The sequence below is a fragment of the Oxyura jamaicensis genome, chromosome 4, assembly GCF_011077185.1.
Source record: "Oxyura jamaicensis isolate SHBP4307 breed ruddy duck chromosome 4, BPBGC_Ojam_1.0, whole genome shotgun sequence".
Taxonomy (NCBI): domain Eukaryota; kingdom Metazoa; phylum Chordata; class Aves; order Anseriformes; family Anatidae; genus Oxyura; species Oxyura jamaicensis.
In genome coordinates, this window is record NC_048896.1 from 85197904 (window position 1) to 85219412 (window position 21509).

At 36.2% G+C, this 21509-nt stretch overlaps 1 protein-coding gene across 16 annotated transcripts in view; it reads right to left on the minus strand.

The window, feature by feature from the left end:
• Window positions 1–754: 754 nt before the first annotated feature.
• Window positions 755–21509, minus strand: part of ABLIM2 (actin binding LIM protein family member 2) — a 141397-nt gene continuing 120642 nt past the window's right edge. For 14 of the 16 annotated variants that reach the window (XM_035324450.1, XM_035324448.1, XM_035324444.1 and 11 more), the window contains 5 exons: window positions 18887–18945; window positions 16600–16654; window positions 15391–15455; window positions 15128–15208; window positions 755–2002 (listed from right to left, as the gene is read on the minus strand). In XM_035324450.1, coding sequence (XP_035180341.1) covers window positions 1889–2002; window positions 15128–15208; window positions 15391–15455; window positions 16600–16654; window positions 18887–18945 — 374 coding nt within the window. In that variant the 3' untranslated portion in view covers window positions 755–1888. The remainder of the gene's footprint in view (window positions 2003–15127; window positions 15209–15390; window positions 15456–16599; window positions 16655–18886; window positions 18946–21509) is intronic. The other 2 variants (XM_035324445.1, XM_035324457.1) reach the window with 1 other exon arrangement.

Genomic DNA, 21509 nt, shown 5'->3' on the forward strand with positions numbered 1-21509 from the left:
CCAGCAAAGCAGCTCTTGCCTGGTGAGGTGTGCCCGTTGCTAGATGGATCATTTAAATCATGACCAACTTTGCAGTAACTTGACATTCAGAGGTACACTGCGCAATAAAAGATACCCTTTCTTCTCGTTGAACAAATCTAACAGAAATTACGTATTAGTAAGATAAATTATTGGAAAAATCTATCCAGAGCAGCAATACAATTAAAAAAATGTACACACATATTAGTGTAGTCATCCAGTTATGTCTTTGCTTTAATGATTTTTTAAACATTTGTATCATCAGACAAAACATTTAGGTCATGAGAAAATATTTATTTCCAACAGCATGGATTTTGAAAGTTATTGGAAGAAGGCATGTTCAATGCTATGATTTTTCTGATGCTGGGGCAGTTGAAAGAATGTGTAGTAGTGCATATATTAACCAGTTACTTCAAGGAAATGGCAAAAAGACATAGTGAAATAGGAAGTGAGTACAAACATTCAAGGCAGTAAAAATGCAGAATACTGACACATGGCTGAAAAATGTACTTTTGTAATGCTCTTTTAGTATCACACAAAACTAGCAACTCACTTTAAAACATTCTTTGTCAGCAACCATACTTGTGACCATATGAAATTATTAAATTTAATACAGTCTTTCAGCTGGAAGAGATAAGAAGATCTAACGCTCATATCAAATGCTTAGATTTTGTTAGCTTTGTTATTTAAGATAGTTTCAAGGTACTGCACCGGTATAAGTTTGTTTGTTCGTTTGTTTTTTAATTGATTTGTACAGAAACATGCAAATAGTAATGCATGAGGGTTTCATATATTTGATTATAATTTGATATACTATTGATAGAGCACACCAAGCTGCTTTTTTTTTTTTTTTGTTACATTTTATGCTGAACTGTTCCATTTCCATACCTACCAATTGCTATTACAGTTCTCATGGCTTATCATGATAAGCTAGATAGTAGAGAAACTAAAAATGTCTTTACTTAGAATATATATTAATGAAAAAAAAATCTTTTATAGATAGATATCTATCTACATATAATTAAGATTACATGGCATTTTTATCAGCATGAAATGTAAAAAAAAAAGTTCCCCAAACATCCTAAAATAGTAGGAAAACACAGTTTAGTGGCATAATATATTCTTATGCCAGTTTTGTAATAAGGCTTCAGTTTTCCTGATGAATGGGACTACATTTTTAAGTAGGTTTCTGTATACATTTTGTCATTATAAGTGTTTTATGTCACAATATATTCTTAATAAAATAAAAACTCTTGTGCTGTAATTAAAGATAGCTAGTTACCATTTAGACAAATACGACCTTTTAGAGAGTAGGCTGTGTCTAAAGTATAAGAAGTAGAATTAAGGTGCTTCCATATTTTTGCTTTCATTCTTAAAAAGTACCACACATAAACATAAGCTGCAATAATTGCTTGTGGACATGCTTTTCTTTGGCTTTTACCACATTTTTAATAGCATGTGATCCCCCATTGGTGAATTTTATATTAATTACTTACTTGATTTTGTAAAAATTGTATTGTAAAACTTAATGAAACAAAATGTTGAATGCATTTCCTTTGTCACAACTAGACTTTTTCTCTTCCTTTCAGAATTTTGATTTGCATCAAGCAATAACTGCAAGCAACAATAAATTTAAAGCTAGATTTTTGCATGTTGTAAACTGGGTAGGACCAGGAGTTACTGAAAAAAACAGCTGGTCATGCAAGGTTAGCAAATTCTCTGTATTCCAACGCATTGCCATCTAATCTGTCCTGTTTCCCCCGACACATACTAACACAATGAAGCTGGACAATGATTGAACAGCAAGTGCATGTGATAGTTCTGGCAAGACTATTTTTGTTTGATTAAGCACATGTTTATCCATGAGGGACTAGAAAAGCAGGGCTTTTTTCTTCAGGTCATTCCGCTTCCAAAGTGCCAGACGATCAAATTCCTCAATGCTCATTTTGAAGACTTCCTGGAACTCTTCAGGAGACAAATGCCTCTTGAAAATGAAAATACAAAGGTATTATTAAGCTCTTCTGTGCACAGAAACATTTCTGCCTTTCCTAAGTTTAAAAACACACCACAAAATATTGCATTTGTATTTACTTTTAAATTCCCATATTCTGGAAGAAAACACAAGAAAACCAAACCAGCTTACAACAGCTGGGAAATGAAATTGTTAGCATTAGCAACAAATATTTTCAATATAGTTCCAGCTGAGTGGAAGCTACAATCTTCAGGGAAAATATGTGTATATATACATGGTGCGTGATGACAGAGCACACTGAGAAAATTTAAGCGACTCCAAGACTTTAAACAAACTAATAACAATGTAATTTCAGAGTTGGATTTGTTTTGCCTTAATCTTTAATGAGAGCAATGGACATCAAACTGGTTCGTTAATAGCAGCCTTGTAACAAAGGAAAGAGCACATTGCTAAATTCTTAAATCCAGAATGTGATTATCCATGGGGATAGACTTGTACCAGGAGCCCAAGCTGGATAAAGCTTTTTTGAAATGTCAAGAACTATGCTTTCATTTGATGTTTTCATATATGAGACAAACACAAAAAGGGGAGAATAACAACATTAAGAATTGGAAGGAGGTAGGATAATGAATGTAGATAAAGTTTGCCTAACAATTAATAGTATACATGCAGAAAAGGCTGAAAAGATGAATGTGTGAATTAGAAATGAAAAGCATACAATTTTTTTTTCGAGAACTGTGGGCTAACTCTTATTCAAGTATTCTAGTACTATCAATCAAGGTCCTGTTTCGATTGTCTTAAGCAGCACACACCATCTAAAAGGGACAGATTCAGTGCAATGAAAATTACATATATATATATTTTAAACACATCTCCTTTTCCAGAAAACTTTCCTTGAAACCTTTCCATTATTATCCAAAATTCTGGCAGGAAGCATGTTAATGTGCCCTAATAATGCCACAATGGTTAATCTGACTATGGTGGACATGACCTCACTGGTCCTATCTTACACAGCTATTTTTTGACAAATTTGAAAGCAAAATTTTACTTTCCACTTATTAACACTGAGTTTCTCTTTGTAATGTAGATTACACAAGGAAAATTAATGACATTGTTTGCAAAATATGACTATATTTCATTACCTTGAATGGTCACTGTGGGCCCTTATGGTTTCCTAAAAAAGGACAGCCTTTCTATTTTTTTTCCCTTGAGATTCCACATTTTCAAATCAACAGTGACTAAGAGTTTGGAAGTGAGCCTTCATTCCTCATTTGACCAATGACAGCAACCCAATATAAGCTCTACACATCACATGGAACAAATACGCCATGCATATTTGGCAGAGGAGATCCTGTTTCGCATGGAAATAAGCAACATCTGACAACGTATTTCAGAAACAATCTCTCACTGATAGAATTTAATTCTACTGTGTTTGGAAAGAAAAAGAAACTTCTCACTCCACTAACTTTGTTGTATTTTTCCGGTAACCTAGTGGATAAATTCTAGCAAGCTTAAGTTATTTTCTCAAAGTAAGGAACGTGTCTATGAGCTGTGGGTTTGGAAAAAAAAAAAAAAAAAGTCTAGATGAGCAAAAGGTATCATTGTTTTATCTTGCTTTGAGACTGTGGATAACTCTTGAGATGTCATCTCAAGAGAAATCAGTGACAAACTGTAGTTCACATTCCAAAAGAAAATCAGAAAGCTTATACCTTGCAGGTAAATCCAATGACCATTATTCAAAACCATAGGAAACTAAGATTTTAAAAAGAATGCCTTCTCCATTTTTTTTTTCCTGAATTATGTTACAAGATTTCTTCCTAGGAATTGCTGTGGTCTCATCAGATCTATTTCAACACTGAAAGAAAACACAAGTACTACATCAGGTCACAGGTCCTTTCTGCAAGGTGCTGAGTACTTGCTACAGCTCACTACCACAAGAAGGTTGCCATCAGCCTCAAAAAAAGCTCTGCAATTCCCCCTTTCCTCTCCAAGGCAGAACTTTCACATTTATCATTTTGATCTGCCCTCAGAGTTAATGAGCTTTCAGTGCACATGCATCTATCCAAGCCAATATAAATTAGATATGCTCTCTACTCCTGCTTATATGCAGATGACATCACTTTCATTCCTTGCATGCACTAATTTTCTAATTCTACTAAAGTCTGATTTTATACCAGCAACATTTTTTTCCTTATAGAAGTTCTCAGTTGGTGAAGCCTGCTCCAAAACAGCTGAGAGTTTCCAGTCCAGGAATACCAGCCAGTAGCAGAGATTGAGATGGGGAAAGGATGAGTTCTCTTATTTCTACCTCCCACTCTACTAAGCAGTTACTTTGCTTCTAATTCTCCTCTATATACCGTCCCTTATCTCAAGAACTAAGCTACCAGACTGCAATATCAGCAGAGTTTTTTACACTGTCAATGCAATACCCACACTCAAACTTAACTCTAGTAGAAGGCAAAATTAATTCTAGTAGAAGGAAAAACTTCCTCTTTGGTTTGAACCCTCTCTGAGGACAGCCATCTATGTCCAGTGTCTCATGACTCCCACTGTTCTTTCTGCATCTCAGGAACTTTCACCATCCCTTTTTTAAGCATCATGGGCTTTGGGACCAACCCTAAAAGCAGAGATGATTACAGTTCTGTCTGCAGATTTTGGAATAACCCTTGATCCCAGAAAGATGTCATCAAACTGGCGACATTTCAGATAAAAGCAACAAATATAATCATGGGTTGCAGAGTTTGATTTATGAGGAAAGACTAAAAGGCCTAAGTATGTAAAACTGTAGCCAAATGATGACTAAGGGAAAATATGGTAAATGTCTACAAGTACTTGAAGGGTCTAAACACCATGGGAATAGACCAGTGTGGGAAGCTTATGTTCATACTTTTCTTTAAATGTGTGATGTTAAATTTTGTCTGCACTGTTTCTGGACTTTCTTAAACCTTATAGCTTTCAGACCTAAAGCTCTTCCCAAAGGCAGAGAAAATAGACTGCTAAGAAATATTAGACTTATTTTTCTTAGGTATTTGAATATTAATTTGTGTTAACTGAAATGCTCTCATGCGGAAGCATTGCCTTGTCTCATTAGTTAAACAAAAGAAGGAAAATTGAAAATTATCCATAGGGAATAGGGCAGGATATTCATCTTGAGGTATGAGATAAGATACGTATGAGGCCAAGAATGTGATTTCAGATTTGTTTTTTACTTTTTATTTTTATGATTGGATCAGCTTAAAATATCTGGCTATGTTAAATGAAAAGCCCAAGTTATGAGCAAAATTAACATTCATTCATTCTTTTTTTTTTCTTTCTTTTTTCTTTTTTTTTTTTTTTCTCCTAGTGTTGGCCATGTTTACAAAGGAAGTCTGCGTGTTTTACAGTGTGCCAGGAACCAATTCCTAACTGCCTTTGTGACAATGTGGACACATTCAGACAGCTTAATTCAATCTACTTCTCTGGTCTGCTTCAATAGCAAAGTTGGACACAGTGCTGACACTGAGAAGAGGTACACAGGACAAGGCTAAAGCCCCTGTCTGAACACATCGTAACTGGCTGCATTTAGACTATCTTAGGTTGGAAGCTGCATAGTGATGTTAACATGATGCTTCCTGAAAGCCTTCCTAACAGATAATGTAAATTACTTAAATATGGATCTTCACTGAAATGGCTGCTAAACTGAAGCCATTGGATGGTTGCAACATTAAACATTTTGGATATATTTAAGTGTCAAATTATCACACTGGAAAAGACTACTGCATCACATTGTTTTGATAAAATCATATTAATTGCAGCCTTATAAAGTCAGTAGCGTTCAGTCTTTTCTTCTGGACAGAATTTTGTGTCAGCTTGCATGGGAAAAGTGAAAAAGACAGTGAGATTCAAGTTCAGCAAAGTGCTTTATCTGTAATTCCTCTCTTGCATGTTTTCTGAAGAATGGCAAAGTGCTGCCTGAAAAGGGTAACCATACCTTTGCTGTAATCATGTAGCTAGCTCTCCTAAAACATATAGAATTAAATGCAAAAATAATTAAAATGCAAATGCTTTAATGATATGATATACAGAACTAAGGGCTGAGCTAAATTTCTCCACTGCAATGCAACCACTAAACTGGAAAATCCTCATGTTCAACTAAGCATGATCATTAAAATGAGTGGTATAGATATGTGCTCAATTTTAATCTCCCAGAAGAAAAGTAATCAGTTGAACATCTAAATACTTGCTACACAGTGTTAACTCTGAAAGTAGTGATGCTTTTTGCTGTAAATTAACGAAGCTTGTTTCTGTTTTTCTGTGGCACGCTAAAAAGCCACTAATCATTCTAAATATAGTTATAATGTTTATTTAATTCAATGAGATTTATTTTGCACAAGAATAATGGTGCTTTTAATCAAATTCAGAGATCTTCAAAAATAATACTTAGGAACATGGCATTAGTGTGAATAAGTCACAGTAAGGAAAAATTGCAATTAACTTACAGCTGTACCGTAGTAAGCTGTGACCAGGTCATGCTACACAATCACATTTATTCTGTATCAGTAATTAGATGGGAGTCATCAAGTGAAAACTTGCTGATGTAGTAAATTCAGAGGATATCATACTTCCCCATGAGTCAATACTGAACCAATGAACCAACACAGTGGATTGCAGGAGTTGATGATGAGAAAAATCAAAGTCCTAATTCCTAAGGGTTATTTAAAACATCTGGGTTGTTTCTCTTTTTGTTTTTGTTACCTTATGTACATGGGAAATTACAGCTAAGCATTATATTGCCTTTGCTACTGTGTACTCTGTTGTATAGAATGCAATTTTAAATAGTTGTCCAATTCAATTAATTTTTGTTCAGAGTCCTTGTCATATTTCCAACTTCTGCTCCACAAAATCTAGAAGTAAAAGCTTTTTAAGTAAAAGATTTTTTACCAGAGTCTTCAAAATGCAAAATACTCAAACTAAACTTGAATTTATCCAAAAAAATTATTCATGAGTATGTATTTATGTAAATAAACAAATTTTAGTTCTTTAGGGTAATGCAGAGACTGTACTGGTGGGATATAAACTCACTTCCTGTATTAAAATTTAGGATGTTAGATGTATCTTAACTGAATATATTTGTATTAAAAATAGCCTGTTCCTTTCTCCATTCTTCCCCTCCTGTACCCCTCTTGTCCCCTGATTCCCTTCCCCCATTTATCTAGAATTTTGACCAAATGTAACTTTCAGATGCCCAAACATAAGTTTTTGGAAAAAAAATCTCTTTGATGTACTGAATTTCAAATCCTTATTTTGCAGCATCAAGATGTGCAATCCTCTGCCTTCTTTCTGTTGCCCTGCAAGGGATCAGCAGGCTTTTCATAGGCTTCTTCTAAGTCTACTGCATGGCTCATTACAAAGCTATAATTAGCCATATGCCATGTTCCCAAGGGAGTATTGAATGTTATCCTCATCTACTGAGTAATTAAGCTTCATGCCTAATAAATATTTTAAACTATTAAGTAATTATAGGGGAAAGGAAAGTTAAGAAATGTCAGGAGTTGCCACCTCATGAACTTTAGAAGGATGAAGAGAGAACCAGGGGCAACTCCATTTATAAGGGAATAAGGTAAGAAGTGCTGCAGTTGTGGTTTTGCTAGAACATGGCACTTTGTCACAAAATTGGATAGTTGGGGCACTTTGTGCAATCGAGCGTTGGCAGGAGATGTATACTCCCTTTTCTTCTCTGCTTCCACATTGCAATGTGGGTCCCCAGGAAGGCTCCCAGAAAGAGCAGTGCAACAGAAGCATCAAGGAAGGGAGTCTGAAAGCCCTATCACTTGCCAGTGTAATCCCTAGCATCCATACAAGGCTACTGGATCTGTGAATATGTCATTTAGTATCTCACGGTATCATGAAACTCCACAGAGAATCCGCATTCCACTGAACAGCAATACTGTAGTGTACTTACAGTTCAACCTGTCATGAAAGAAGGCATATACAAAATATTCTCTAGTAGCCCTGTACATTCAATATTTTCCCTGTCTGAGTAATTATGCAAGAAACTAAAACGATACAAGTATTTCACTGTGTGATATCAATACATCATGTACGAAGTGGTATAACACAGAACAATAGAACATTTCTAAGGATAACTTACCCCATCATTCCGTCATTCAACCAAATGAGCTTTTATATACTGCCATTTATGTAAGTAATTGCCTTCAACTTACTGCTGATAAGGATGTTATATCATTAAGAAAATGATTCATAAATAAAAATGAAACTATGAGTCCATAGTAAATTAAGAAAATATATAGAAGATCTTGAGTTTCAAAAATTTAAGACATGTAAGTGCAGTTTTCTTAAAAGACGTAAACATAGATGATTATTAAACAAAAATCCAGTGAAGTTATTTATTGTGTATTCATGGATGCTATTGCTAACACTTGCTTGGATATTTGTCCCAGACTCACACCTGGGGCTCAGAGGTTTGGTTTCTGGTGATTGGTCTGTGGTCTTAGGGCCTTATCAAAAAAAAAAAAAAAAAAAGTACACTGAATTCAACATGAATCTTTCCACATACGCTTGCTTTAGGTTCAAAATACCTTGCTCCTAAAGCTGACTTTCCAGTTTCCCTTTATTTGGGCTTTCGTGTATCCACAATACTCATTCTCCACATCTGATCCCTCTTCAGTTCCACACTGGTTTCACTCTGATAGGAATTAGCTCTATTACATATCATGCCATTTCTAATGTGTGTTTTTGTTTTGCAATGGCTCATTTAATAAGGATTTTGAAAATTGATTTAGACATCCAACACTGATCACAACACAAGCATATGCTTAGAATAAAAAACACAACGTGAATGTTTTTCAAGTTCAACAGTGTGAAGTTCCACTAAAGTCAGTGAACTGCACTTTTTCATGCCAGGTTATGAGCTTCATTGTGAGGTGAACTCATAATTTCAAATTCAGCTCTAAACTACAAACTGCTCTTCTCCCTGTTAAAACACACAACATTCTGCTTTTGCTCTGATTTTCCCCATCTGAGCTTTAGAGGAGGTGGCACACATAACATTACTTGTATGAATGATATCTACAAGCTGGGACTGTTATAAATTCAAACTGAATTACTGGAATCCATTCCTAAAATGGTTGCAGCCCAAATGGCTAGAACCCAGGGCAATTGTTGAATAAAAACCAGTGGAAAAAATCTCATCCTTAAAACAGATCCAGACAAGCAGTTTCAGGAGGAAAAGCATGTTTGAATGTTTGTAAGTGCTCTGTTCAAACAAGACCGCACCCATGTTTAAATCTCTGATTTCTGTTTACAAGAGAACAAGGTGGCAGATGAAGGTTTGCTACTTGACATTCCAGAGTATTTTTTTTCCTTAGCAATTGTTTCAGTTAAGCAAAGAATGAACAGGCTCAAACAAAAGTGGAATAATATATTTTCTACTGTATTGGATGGGCATGAATGAATAATGCTTTTAACTCTAACATTCAAAAGAAAAGGCCAAAGAAACTAAGATGCATCAAGATAAGAAAATCAAAAGAAAAAACTAAATAATGCTTTCCAAATGGACTTTCCAAAAAAGTCTCTATGTTGGCTTTCAAAACTACCAGCCTGTGACCATGAAAGAAATCTTTTCCTCTGTGATAAAAGCAACTTCCAGAGAAAAAAATAGATCTATGTGGCTGTTTATGAGCCATAACTCAACGGGCAAGCAATATCCAGTGTAAGTTAAAAGTATCAAGCACATTCTTTTAGGAGCCCAAGGACTAAACTGTAAAAGGTATTCAAGTGCTTAAAAGTGGCACAAGTATTTTCAGAAGTGTCCACAAGCCTAACTTCTGTTGGAAAAAATACAGACCACATGGAACAGTACTGGGAAAAGAGCAGGTAAGGAATATGCTTATTTGTACCATCCAAAGGTGATGTCTTGGCCCCAGAACATCAATATTTAACCCTCTGCATAATAAAATGAACCTTTTGATAAAATGTTCCAAACGCATCAAAGTATTTATTTTTTCAAATGCTATTGCAGCAAAAAGCAATTTAGAATCCTATTTTGTGATTAGATTACTTTACATTAACATTACTTTACATTACATTCTTGTCTCCACAGAATATATCATCCTAAGCAAATTAAGGAGCTACGGAGGTCTTCAGAGCTGATTTTAATCACATCTCTCAAGGCCTTGTCCAGTTGAATTCTAAATGCTGCCTCAGATGGAGACTCCTCAGCCTCAGGGGAACCTGTTCCACTGCTTTACTCTCCCAGTGAGGAGCTTTTTCCTTATATTTAACTGTAACTGGCCTTCCTGCAATTCATAACTGCTGCCTCTCAACCCTTCAGAGCCTACATCTGAAATGGGCATGTTTTCTCTATAACCCCTTTACTGCCCAATTGTGCCGATGACTCACAGTCAGCTTATTTTCCATCAGAACCCCTTCTGCAGAGCTGTCCCCCATCTTATGTTTCTTAATGGTGTTATTTCATCACAAGAGCAGGGATCACGGTTTATCTTTGTTGCACTTCATGAGGTCACTGTTGACCCATTCCTCTGGCCTGTCCAGGTCTCTTTGAATGAAAGGGCTGCTCTGTACAGTATCAACTACTCTCCCTCCAGTCTGTCATCTGCCAACACGCTGAAGGTGCAATTCCTTTTCTTCACCCACAATGTGGGTGAAGAAAACCCACAAAATCCAGTCCCACGTTACTGTTTATATCACCTAAATTAACTTGTTCTTCACCATTTCCCCTTAGAATTGCTTGTGGAAATGCTGTTCCATTCATCTAATATTAGAATAAAAAGCAGTGTGTTAAAGAGAAACTTCTCAAAAAAAATCCTGGGCCAACTCCTTATCTTTTGTAAATTTCTCACATTTCTAATCAGCTTATATCAGAAGATCCAGGCTATTCATTCAAAAGTCAGAGTGCTGGTAATGTATTTAAAAACCAGCAGGTCATTTATTATAACTGGTTCTCAATGCCGTGTGTATTAGCTCACTGTTGGCATAAACATCTCCTCTAGGAGCACAAAGAACTGAGCTACTTCTGCCTCACTGCTGAGTTAGAACAATCAAACAAAAACATGCCGAGTGTTTCTATGTTTACATATATGTGGCTTTGAAGAAAGAATTCCTATTATTTTAAAGCATTTATTACCAGTTGAGCCATCCTCATCTCCAGATGCCTTTTAGGCTTAGAAATATATGCATTTTTAGAAAAAATATTATTTATAAGCCTTGAAATACATTCTTACACAACAAGTAATCTAAAAAATACTCACAATGGGAGCAAAGATAGGCAAACACTACCAACCATTAAAAACTCTACCCTCCTGCAACCCTTGACCATTAGCAGAGACTTTCACAGCTGCCTCCCTTAATCTGACTCAAGGAGATAATACCTTTTATGTGACTTTTCATGATAGGAACATTCGCTACAGGAAATTTCATTTGTAATACGGGATCAGAGAAGAACAGTGCCTTCTCCATGACATCTATTCTGGATCATTCAAAGTTCATAACAAACCCTGTTTCACAAAGAGGAGTTTGCTTCAAGTCATGTTGCAAGGGCTTTTAAAGAAATTTAGCTCATGCGGATTTACTGATCTTACTGCAACTAAGCAGACCAGGAAATCAGAGATATGATGTGAGAGATTTTAACTGCCTTAGGGCAAGGCAAGATCACTTTCAAGTTTGATAGTTAATTGAACCACAATGATTCTAACGTTTCCTTTCACCAACACCACCTCTATCCTCCTGTCCCCATCCATCGCACCTAGGAGCTAGTTCACATTTGCAGCAGTGAGAACAATGTAAGACTTCAGCCTGATAGCCTGATGGTAATAAAGCTATAATATTAGAACATTGACTCTGAAAATATTTTCCAAGATAAACCACTCTACAGTTTGGATAATACACAAGCTTAGCAGTGCTATCATCCTCACCATTTCTGCAGTCAAAATACAGCCCCTTCAAGAGTGAATTGGCTTTGCAGGATGAAAACAGAAGCCGGCAGCCCATTCTGCTCAGAGGGAGCACTTGCCTCCTTGAGATTTCTGAGCATCAAATCACACTTTTTAGTGAAAGTGAAACATAACTTAAGAAAAGGTTAGAAATCTAACCTTAATGCTTGCTTCCAGTATTCACAGTGTTGCCTCCAAAATGTTGAGGATATCAAAAAATGCTAAATAGGTTCTCGACTAATGGACTGTGTATATATGCATGTGCATGTGTGTCTAATCTCTATCTGTTCTTGTGAAAACCTATAAACCCATGTACTCCTGGGCTCCTGAAGTCCTGGGTCTTGCCCAACCTTGAAATCCACTGAATGCACAAGTCAGCAACCAAGTTACAATCTTCTTCTTCTGCCACAAGAGGAAATAATTACAAACTGCTTTTCTACCCAGAGCTACTTATTTCCAGAAATCCTTTAACACAAAAGAATGGGACAGAGAGGAGGGGAAGAGGCTGGCAAGGGAAAGCAACAGTTTACTCCTGTCACTCAACTCTGCATATGGTTTGAATGTGTAGATGAGCTGCTGCTTCTGTCTTTCCAGTAGTTACAATCCTTTTAAAATGTTGCTAATTTAATTGTTTAAAAAAGCCACCTACCAATCCCTAATAAATGTAAGATGGCCTATAAAGGGGTCATTTGCAGACGCACGTTTAACATAGTGCAACAATCAGCAGATCAGTCTGGTCCCCCTATCGCTTTTCTGGTGCAGGTTTGAAGCAGACCTTGTTTATTGTTCTTTTGCAAACCTCTGTGAGATCTTTGAAGTGGTTGTGCTTCTTGAGCCATCAGGCACAGAGCTGCACCTGGTGCAAAGCAGACTGAGCAACTCCAATGTTAAATAAACAGCAGTCGCAGCTGAGGACAGTGTATGAGTTATTGATAATGGCAGCCAGGACATGCACAATCCATCCAAAGCAAACTATATGTTGTCTTAAAAAAGCAAGTCGGAGCTGCATTTGGTATTCAGATGAGCCTGATGTCTTTAAACAAAAATTCTATTTTTAGATATATACACAAACATATATATGTGTACATAAAAGAATCCTTTATAAGATGTGTCCAGATGAGTATCCCTCCAACTCCCTGCTCCTTCTGTATTCATTATGCTTTTTATTATGGATCTCATACCTTGCTATATATCAGGCTTAAAACAGAACACTTTTGAGGCTCTCTTATCCTTACAATCAAATCCATACCACTTGTAGAGTAATCAAGCAACAAGCACATTGAACTATTTAAGGAACGTACAGCATTTCCAAAATATACAGTATGTTTAAGAATTCTATATATGATTTTTTAAAATTTGATCTCTAACCAGAAACTTTCTGCTACTTCATGTTTTTTGTTGTTTTTGTTTGCTTTATGATTAGTTTCTTCATTTCTTATAAAGTTATCAAGTTAATAATACTATAGAATTATTTAAATATAAATCTTCCCCGAAGTCTAACATTGTTAATCACGTATTTCTTGTTGAACTCTCTCCTCTTAATAATAATTAACATAAAGGTACAAAAGTTTAATAATTTATTCAGTCCTTTCATTACTCGGGCAAAAAAAATAACTTTGTGAATTTTGCCTGAACATAACTTCAGGATTTGGCCTTTGGAAACAAAGCTCCCCTCTATAATAAATTATATCTGCATTTCTCCAGCTTACATTACTACTTGTTGAGAGAGGTGGATGCTACTGCAAATTTATAATATATTCTCATGTGATCATAGATCATGCAGCCAAAAGGGGAGGCTGAATAACAGACCTGAAACATATTAGAAGGATAATTGGAGCATTTCTCTTTATTTTATAATTCTCAGGTTATTCTAGGAGAGTCTTTTTATATGATCTGCAATGAGTAAGTTTCTACCTACCCAGTTTTGATTCCCAATATCCTGTAAAATCATCTAATACTAAAGGGTTTCATTGCTGTCTTTGTGAAACACGATTCTATCACACATTTTGGGGGTTTGGGCTACTCCACTTCAGTTAAATTGCCTATGTAATATAATATATATAATATGTACAATTGCCTTGGGACTGGTACTATTTAATATCTTTTTCAATGACATAGACATTGGGAATGAGTGCACCCTCAGCAAGTTTGTAGATGACACCAAGCTGAGTGGTGCAGTTAATACAACAGAAGGAAGGGATGCCATCCTGACAAGCTTGAGAAGCGGGCCCATGTGAAATGAGGTTCAATAAATTCAAGTGCAAGGTGCTGCACCTTGGTTGGGGCATTCCAGACATGAGTACAGACTGGAAGAAGAACTAAATGAGAGCAGCCCTGCCGAGAAGGACTTGGTGAGGACTTTCATCTGGTGGTTGAAAAGCTTGGCATTAGCCAGTAGTGTGCACTTGCAGAAGGCCAGCTGCATCCTGGGCTGCATAAAGGGAGGAGTGGCCAGCAGGTGGAGGGTGGGAATTGTGCCCCTCCGCTCTGCCCTTTTGAGACCTCACTTGGAGTACCGCATCCAAGTCTGGGGCCCCCAGAACAAGAAGGATGTAGACCCATTAGAGCAGGTCCAGAGGAAGGCCATGAAGATGATCAGAGGGCTGGAGCGCCTCTTCTATGAAGAAAGGCTGAGAGAGCTGGGGATGTTCAGCCAGGAGCAGAGAAGTCTCTGGGAAAACCTCACTACAGCCTCTAAATACTTCAAGGAGGCTTATAAAAAAGATGGAGAACAACTTTTTGCTCTGTCAGATAATTACAGGACAAGGGGGAATGGTTTTAAACAAAAAAAAAAAAAAAAAAAAGAGAAGAGATTTAGATTAGAGGTTAGGAGGAAATTTTTCACTCATAGGGTAGTGAGCCACTGGAACAACTTGCCCAGAGTTGTGGATGCACTATCCCTGGAGGTGTACAAGACCAGGTTGGACAACGTCCTGGGCAACCTGATCTGGTGGGTGGCATCCCTGCCTAAGGCAAGGGGGTTGGAATTAGATGGTCTTTAAGGTCCCTTCCAACCCAAACCATTCTGTGATTCTGTGATATACTCGTGTTTTCAAATAAAATATTATATATAGTGTTATTTCACTCTTCTGTCATTGCTATTACTTAACTTGGGCTTAGGAATACCTCAGACGGTAAACAGACAGGACAAAGACTTGCAAAGCCATCAAGCAAATATAATTCCTACCTCCAGTCTGGTCCTGTCCACATCCTTAGGCAATTTCACACGAACTCGGTTTGTTACAATAAGGGTTTCATAAGGATAAATCTGTTAAAAAGACAAGAACATATGAACTCTAGCCAAATCTGATTCTGATGTGTGGAAATGACAGTGTGGGGAACTTACTAATTTTAATGGTACATACTTGCATCCTTATTTGACATATATTTCACTGGGACAAAATTAACAAAATAAAATAAATAAATAAATAAATAAGAAACACATGTAACCTTGCTAGGAAGTGCTGAATCTGATTGTTCTTCCAGTGTTGGAAAAGCCCTTCTTACCTTGTATTCTGCAAGAGAATGAGAATAGGTTCACAGTTTAGAATTTATAGGCTGCTTTTTAAGTCACCATAATGAACATATAGGTACATTAGTAACTTGTTATCCTACTACATTTCTCTTACAGTTTTCAATAGTTGTTGGATAACTGCATGCATTGTAAGCATTTGACCCCAATGGTCTCAGTGACTATAACACTGAAGCAACAGTCCTTGAAATCAAAGGTTTATTACAGAAAATCCATCTCTTGATACACTGTGAGTATGGCAAAATTGGGATTTTCTCTTTATAAGAGGCTTTTGTGCAGAGTTAAGTCAGACTGTCATCCAAAAGTCCCGCCCTTATTGTTCTTTACTGAAAACAGTTAAAATATATGGATTATTACAGGCATGTCATTTTGTGAACATACACAAAAATCATTAAGTTAATAATGTGTTCCAAGATGCCAACACCCTGCGCTTGGACTGACTGCAGTGGAAATAATGACAGCAATATTTTTCAAAATCTATACTCTCAGTTACTCAAATATTTTTATCAACACACAAGCATGAAGTGAAGCATTGAAGTAAGATTTTTTAAAAAACAAGATTAAGTGACTTGGAAAAAAACACCCTACTCTTCACATCAGAAGATGCATGTTCCTAAATTGCTCATCTCTTTTGAAAATTCTAATCCAACTTCCATATTAAGCATACAGTCCACTTAAACTGTAATAAAAGAAATTAATGTAATGAAATACTGCTTTTTGAATGCTGTACATCTTAGCCTTACTGAAGGACCAACAAGAAGCACAATGAACTTTATCTTTTTATCAAACGTGGCTCAAAGGAGTGATTAGCTTAAGTTTCTTCCTCTCTTTGATATGAGAACAACACCTGTTAAGCAAAGAGAATCATGGAGGCTGTTGCCACATATTCAGAATACTGGGATAGACTCAACTTTGTTACACCACTTTGTGATGTAGGAGCCAGGCCTTTATATTTAGTCAGATAAAAAGAAGATTCTGTGTGATGAACATGATACTGAGCTGACTGTCTATCACTATCACATAAACCACGGGAAGATATCAGAATAGTAACCCTTTTGGCAAGATGTTAACAAACATCCTCAAAAGAAGAAAACACAAAGTGGAGTGGAAATGCTACTGCAATATACCTTTCATCCCCCAGCTTGCTTCTTGGTCTGTTTCATATTGGCCCATATTTTCAGGCTAAAAGAGAAGAAAAGAAGCAATGTAACAGCAAAATACACCATAAACCAAACCCCACCACTCTGTGCACAATCAAAATACAGATCCTTATGAGACAGAAGGAGAGCAAAGTTTCATTAGAACTTGACCTAATTGCTCTAAGTGGGTATCCAGAGCACTCATGACACCCATCAATCTACAGAAGCAGAGAAGGAGCTTTTTTTGCAGAAGTGGATCAAGTGTCAATGAGTGTGCATCAAACTCAGAGGTAGTGCAGGTGCACTGTACTGTCTACACTGTGAATTTCCATGGACCAGTGAAAGTTGGTGCTTGGGTGTCATTCAGAGAGGCAATTGCACAGTCTTATCAGCCCATCTCACCCCTAAGTCCTGTGGATGTTTTTAAGCTCTGATTCTTAGCAACTTCCAATCAGGTAGAAAGGTGCCAGAAAGCCACCAGCCACTGCCATCTGAACACCTGGCATGAAGGTAAGCCTGAAATACCTTCCCCTGCAATGCAGACTTGTTATGACAGTCATCCCAGGAGACCTGATCACTTATGCTGCAATGAAACCTGTGTGTCTTATTTTGCTTTCTGCTTCACAACTGCAGATGCCACTAAGATCAGGGAGAACTGTCCATATGTGTCATAGCTCTGCTTGATCTGCTGTCTTTTGTCTTTGCTGGAAAATGTTATGATGATGAAAATTATTACAGGAGAAAGGCATTATTTATTTTATTTTCCCCATTAGGGTGTACACCGTGTGCACAGCCAGGCTCAAAACAAACTGAAAGGCTCCTTATTGTTTGTTTTTGTTTTACAGCATTATGCATGAATGGGATAGTTGATTAAAAACAACATACCAAAAAAGCTGGTATGAATCTTCAATCTAAACAGAGAACTTCCATTCTGAGAAGAATTTTGATCTAAAGGTTTTGATCATTTTCAACTTTCCTGAAATATCAGAGATGAGGTTGCACCCCTTATATGGGACAAATGCTGCCATCTGCTGCTTTCATATCACATTACATGGCTTAAGCCTGAAAAAGTACAGCAAACACTGCATCTGTTCATTCTGATGGCTTTGGTTCCTCAGCAGTGCAGGGGCTGTGCACAAGTTGATCTCTTGCTTGGTCCAGGTTACTGGTAAAAGTTATTCTGAAAAGTCAGAAAAAAACTATTGACTCCTAAATGAGGACAGGTTTATCTAAACATTTTCAAATTCATAAATCTAACTTGGTCAAGTTGTGTTGCCATTGGTTTCTTCAGAGATGAATTCAAGCAGTCAGGTACTTGGAGTATCACAGGCACAATTAGTCTTGTAATATTAACTCAAAAGGATGGACAGTAACTACAGAAAAATCAGTTCAGCAGCTCTCTTACAATTACTTTTTTTGTAGCTCCTACTAATAACCTATAGTTTAACTCATCACTGGAAAAGTTTAATCCTGCTTATATACTTCTGCAGCTTTCATATCTTTGTTTGGAGAAAGCAGGGAATTTGAATGAGGTCTTATCCATATAATTTAGACACAAATCAATCTTCAAACTGCAAGTGTGTCTACCTGTTCCCAATTTATCACTATTAACCATACTGAGTTTTTACCAAAAAATATGAGGCATGAACTGGGAAGTCAAAATGTCATATGCAAGAGAGAGAGACCATGGCATCAGTGATGGATTTTTCCTGAGGTGTTACAATAAACCATACATAATAAAGAATTAGAAAATGAACTCCTCGTCTTATCTGATCATAATTTTGTTATGTATTTTGCTTTCTAAGTTGCTTCCTGCATTGCTCCCTCCTGCCTTTTATAATGACTGTGTGTATATATATATACACATAGCAGAGGAAAGAAAAAAAAAAAAGTGGTTTAAGAAATGCAAAGGTTATAGGCTGCTCCACCTTTGCTTTTCATTACTTGATCATTACTTGCCTAATGAAAGGTTTATCCCATCCTCTCATTAATTCAGGTTATACTGTGGTCTGTTAATATATGCAGCTTGTACATTTTGGACTTCAGTTCTGGGAGGAGAATCAAAATTCCTAATGCTCATGCCACACACAATCAAAACGAAAAGATTCAGTCTTACTCCTGCAGGCAGACAAACTGTAACCCTCATAGGGTATGAATCTGTCAAGCAGGGCTGGTAGCCAAAAAACTGTGAAATGTTACTGCTGTGTAGATTTCTAACTAGTTGCCTATTTATTAAACACTATTACACAGAGAATGTATTTAAGTGTATACCTACCTGATGCAAACCATTCCTTCCATAACCAGGTAGAGAAGCAGATTTAGAATATGGAAATCCTGTAAAAGACATGATATATATATCATGATAATATTTTTTGTAAAGTCCTTCACAACTTAGTAGAACACAGAAATCAGGAAAACAGCCAGAAAGAGCAATATATATTAAAAAATGTATATTGTATTAATGGGATGAAATATTACTGAGTACTACTAATCTCAGAAGGATTAGTATCTTACCACTTAAGAACAAACAAACAAACAAACAAAAACCACACATTTTGAATTCTTTAAAATTTCTACTGCTTCAAATGAAAAAAAAAAAAAAGCATAAATGAAAGTATGGCAATGAAAAAAGGAAATAAGTGAGAGCATACATACTGAAGAGAAAGGTTCTACATAGATAAAATTAACAAAGTGACATTACCATGAATAAATTTGTTCTAATATGGTGAAAAGCCTTATGTTTAATATCTAAGCTAATAAGAAAGTTTGGATGTTCTCTTTGTCAGTAAATGGACAAAAAGTGTTTTAAACTAGTTTTTGGTTTATAAAAATAATGCTGTATAGAAGTGGCAAGTTGAATCAGTTTAAGTTCAACAGAAGATTAAGAAATGTGCCTGTAGTAAACACCATTGATTTCAGTACAAGAAACTGTGATAAACTGAGGCAAAGAGTTAGAAGTCACTTAGCTCAAATAACCAAATGTACAAGTCTCCTTTCTGACAAAAATGTTAGCAATTTGTGTCCAAAGGGGAATGAAGGAAGGGAATTCAGACCTGAGTGGATTAGTAAGTACTCTAAGGAGATTATTAGGAACAAGCACATAGAAAGAAAAAAACAAAAGATGGATCAGCAAAGAGCTCACAATATGCTGAGATAAAGTGAGAACTGCCAGGAATCAAGCTGAGTTAAACATTGAAAATGATATTAAAACAAATAGCAAAAGGTTTTGCAGCTACACAAACAAAAAGAGAACAAGGAAAGAAGAAATGGGATCACTGGGATTTATGCTGTGTCAGTATGCAAGAAGAAACCTAGGTAGGACTCCAACACTAAAGGATCATTTCACCTCAGCTTTTAGGAACAAATTTAGAGTATGGACCAATGAGAGAAAAAGCTAATGCAATAAAGGTATGCAAATTAATCACAGTTGTGACGGAAACATAATCCAAAGCACTCTGTACTTAAACATGGAGCCAATAAGCTCACAAAAGATTGGAAATCCAATTGCTTGTATTATTGAGAACAGCAAGTACAGTTTTTGTGTTTATGAAGGGAAAAAGGTACTCAGGACCTATTCGTTTGTTTCCAACAGAAAACTTTAGGAAAGACTAAATAAAATCATAGAAGTAAACAGAAAATCAATTATATTCATGTAGATTTTGACTGGTTTAACATAAGTTAAAGAGACAGTGCCACACTCCCCTGGTAGTTTTCTTTGCTAAGAAAAACAACTTCTACACAAAATAAATTTTATTGGATCTCATCTAATGAAATATCATTAAAATGTTCCATATGTTGCCAAAGATGAAATTAAAGCAAAACTGGAGAAGGTGGAGTTTATCAGAGGAATTATAGGGTCAGTAAGGAAAAAATGAAATGTGAGAAAAAGATAGTGAGAACTGAGCAGTGCTGAGAGAGGGAAATGTCAGCATAGACTGGTGTTGAATTGAAATTCCTTAATATTTTCACTAATAAACTGGACACCAAAAATAGTAATGGGCTAGTAAACATGGCTGTCTACACAAAGGTATAAAGCATTGCCACTATAGAGGAGGATTCCTCAGTCATAAACTGGGAAAATCTTAATCATTAAAGTAGTTGAAATGGGATTCCATTTAATAATTCATGTAAAATCATGTACTTAGGGACTAATAAACATCCCAAACTTCTGCTATTTAAGCTCAGAGCTCATCATTTGGAAACAATGTGGAAGCAGACAGGCTTAGTTATACAGTTCAGTGACAAGGTGACCATTATAAATACACTTATTAACTTAAGCGTAAAAATTACAAAACTTGGAAACAGCTGTCTTAATACATTCAAGATATGGAAATAATTGTAGTGACAGGACATCATGGAAAGATGTTGTCCTGAATGTTGTCAGATGTTCTGTTCTGGTGGGTTAAATTAACTTCATGAGAACAGTGGTCTACAGGATAACTGCAGAAATGAAAGCTCATCATAGGAAAAAATGCCTTTATGAAATTGACTATTAATATAGCAAAATTAAGATAAAAGTAAGAGATGTTTTAGAAACAAAATCTAACATCATCTGAGAAGTGGTATAAATTGTGAGCAGAATTTCCTTTGTTGATCCCACTGGGAGCTCTGACATCAAATACAGAGACATAGTGGTGAATATTGAATTACATGGACCACTTACCTATTCCAGTTTGGAAACTGGAAATTTGTCACTGTTTGTTATCTGAATGACAGTGACACTAGAGGACAAAGTATATAATAGTCACCTGTATTCCTGCTTGGAAAAAGATGCCAGTGTTGAACATCAGTTCAATTTGTTGGCATCTTGGCTACAGAGAAGGTGAGTGGGATTTGTTCTATTGCCAAATTTGTCGGTTACAAGGGAAAAATACATTAAGGAAAAGATCATGGTTTGA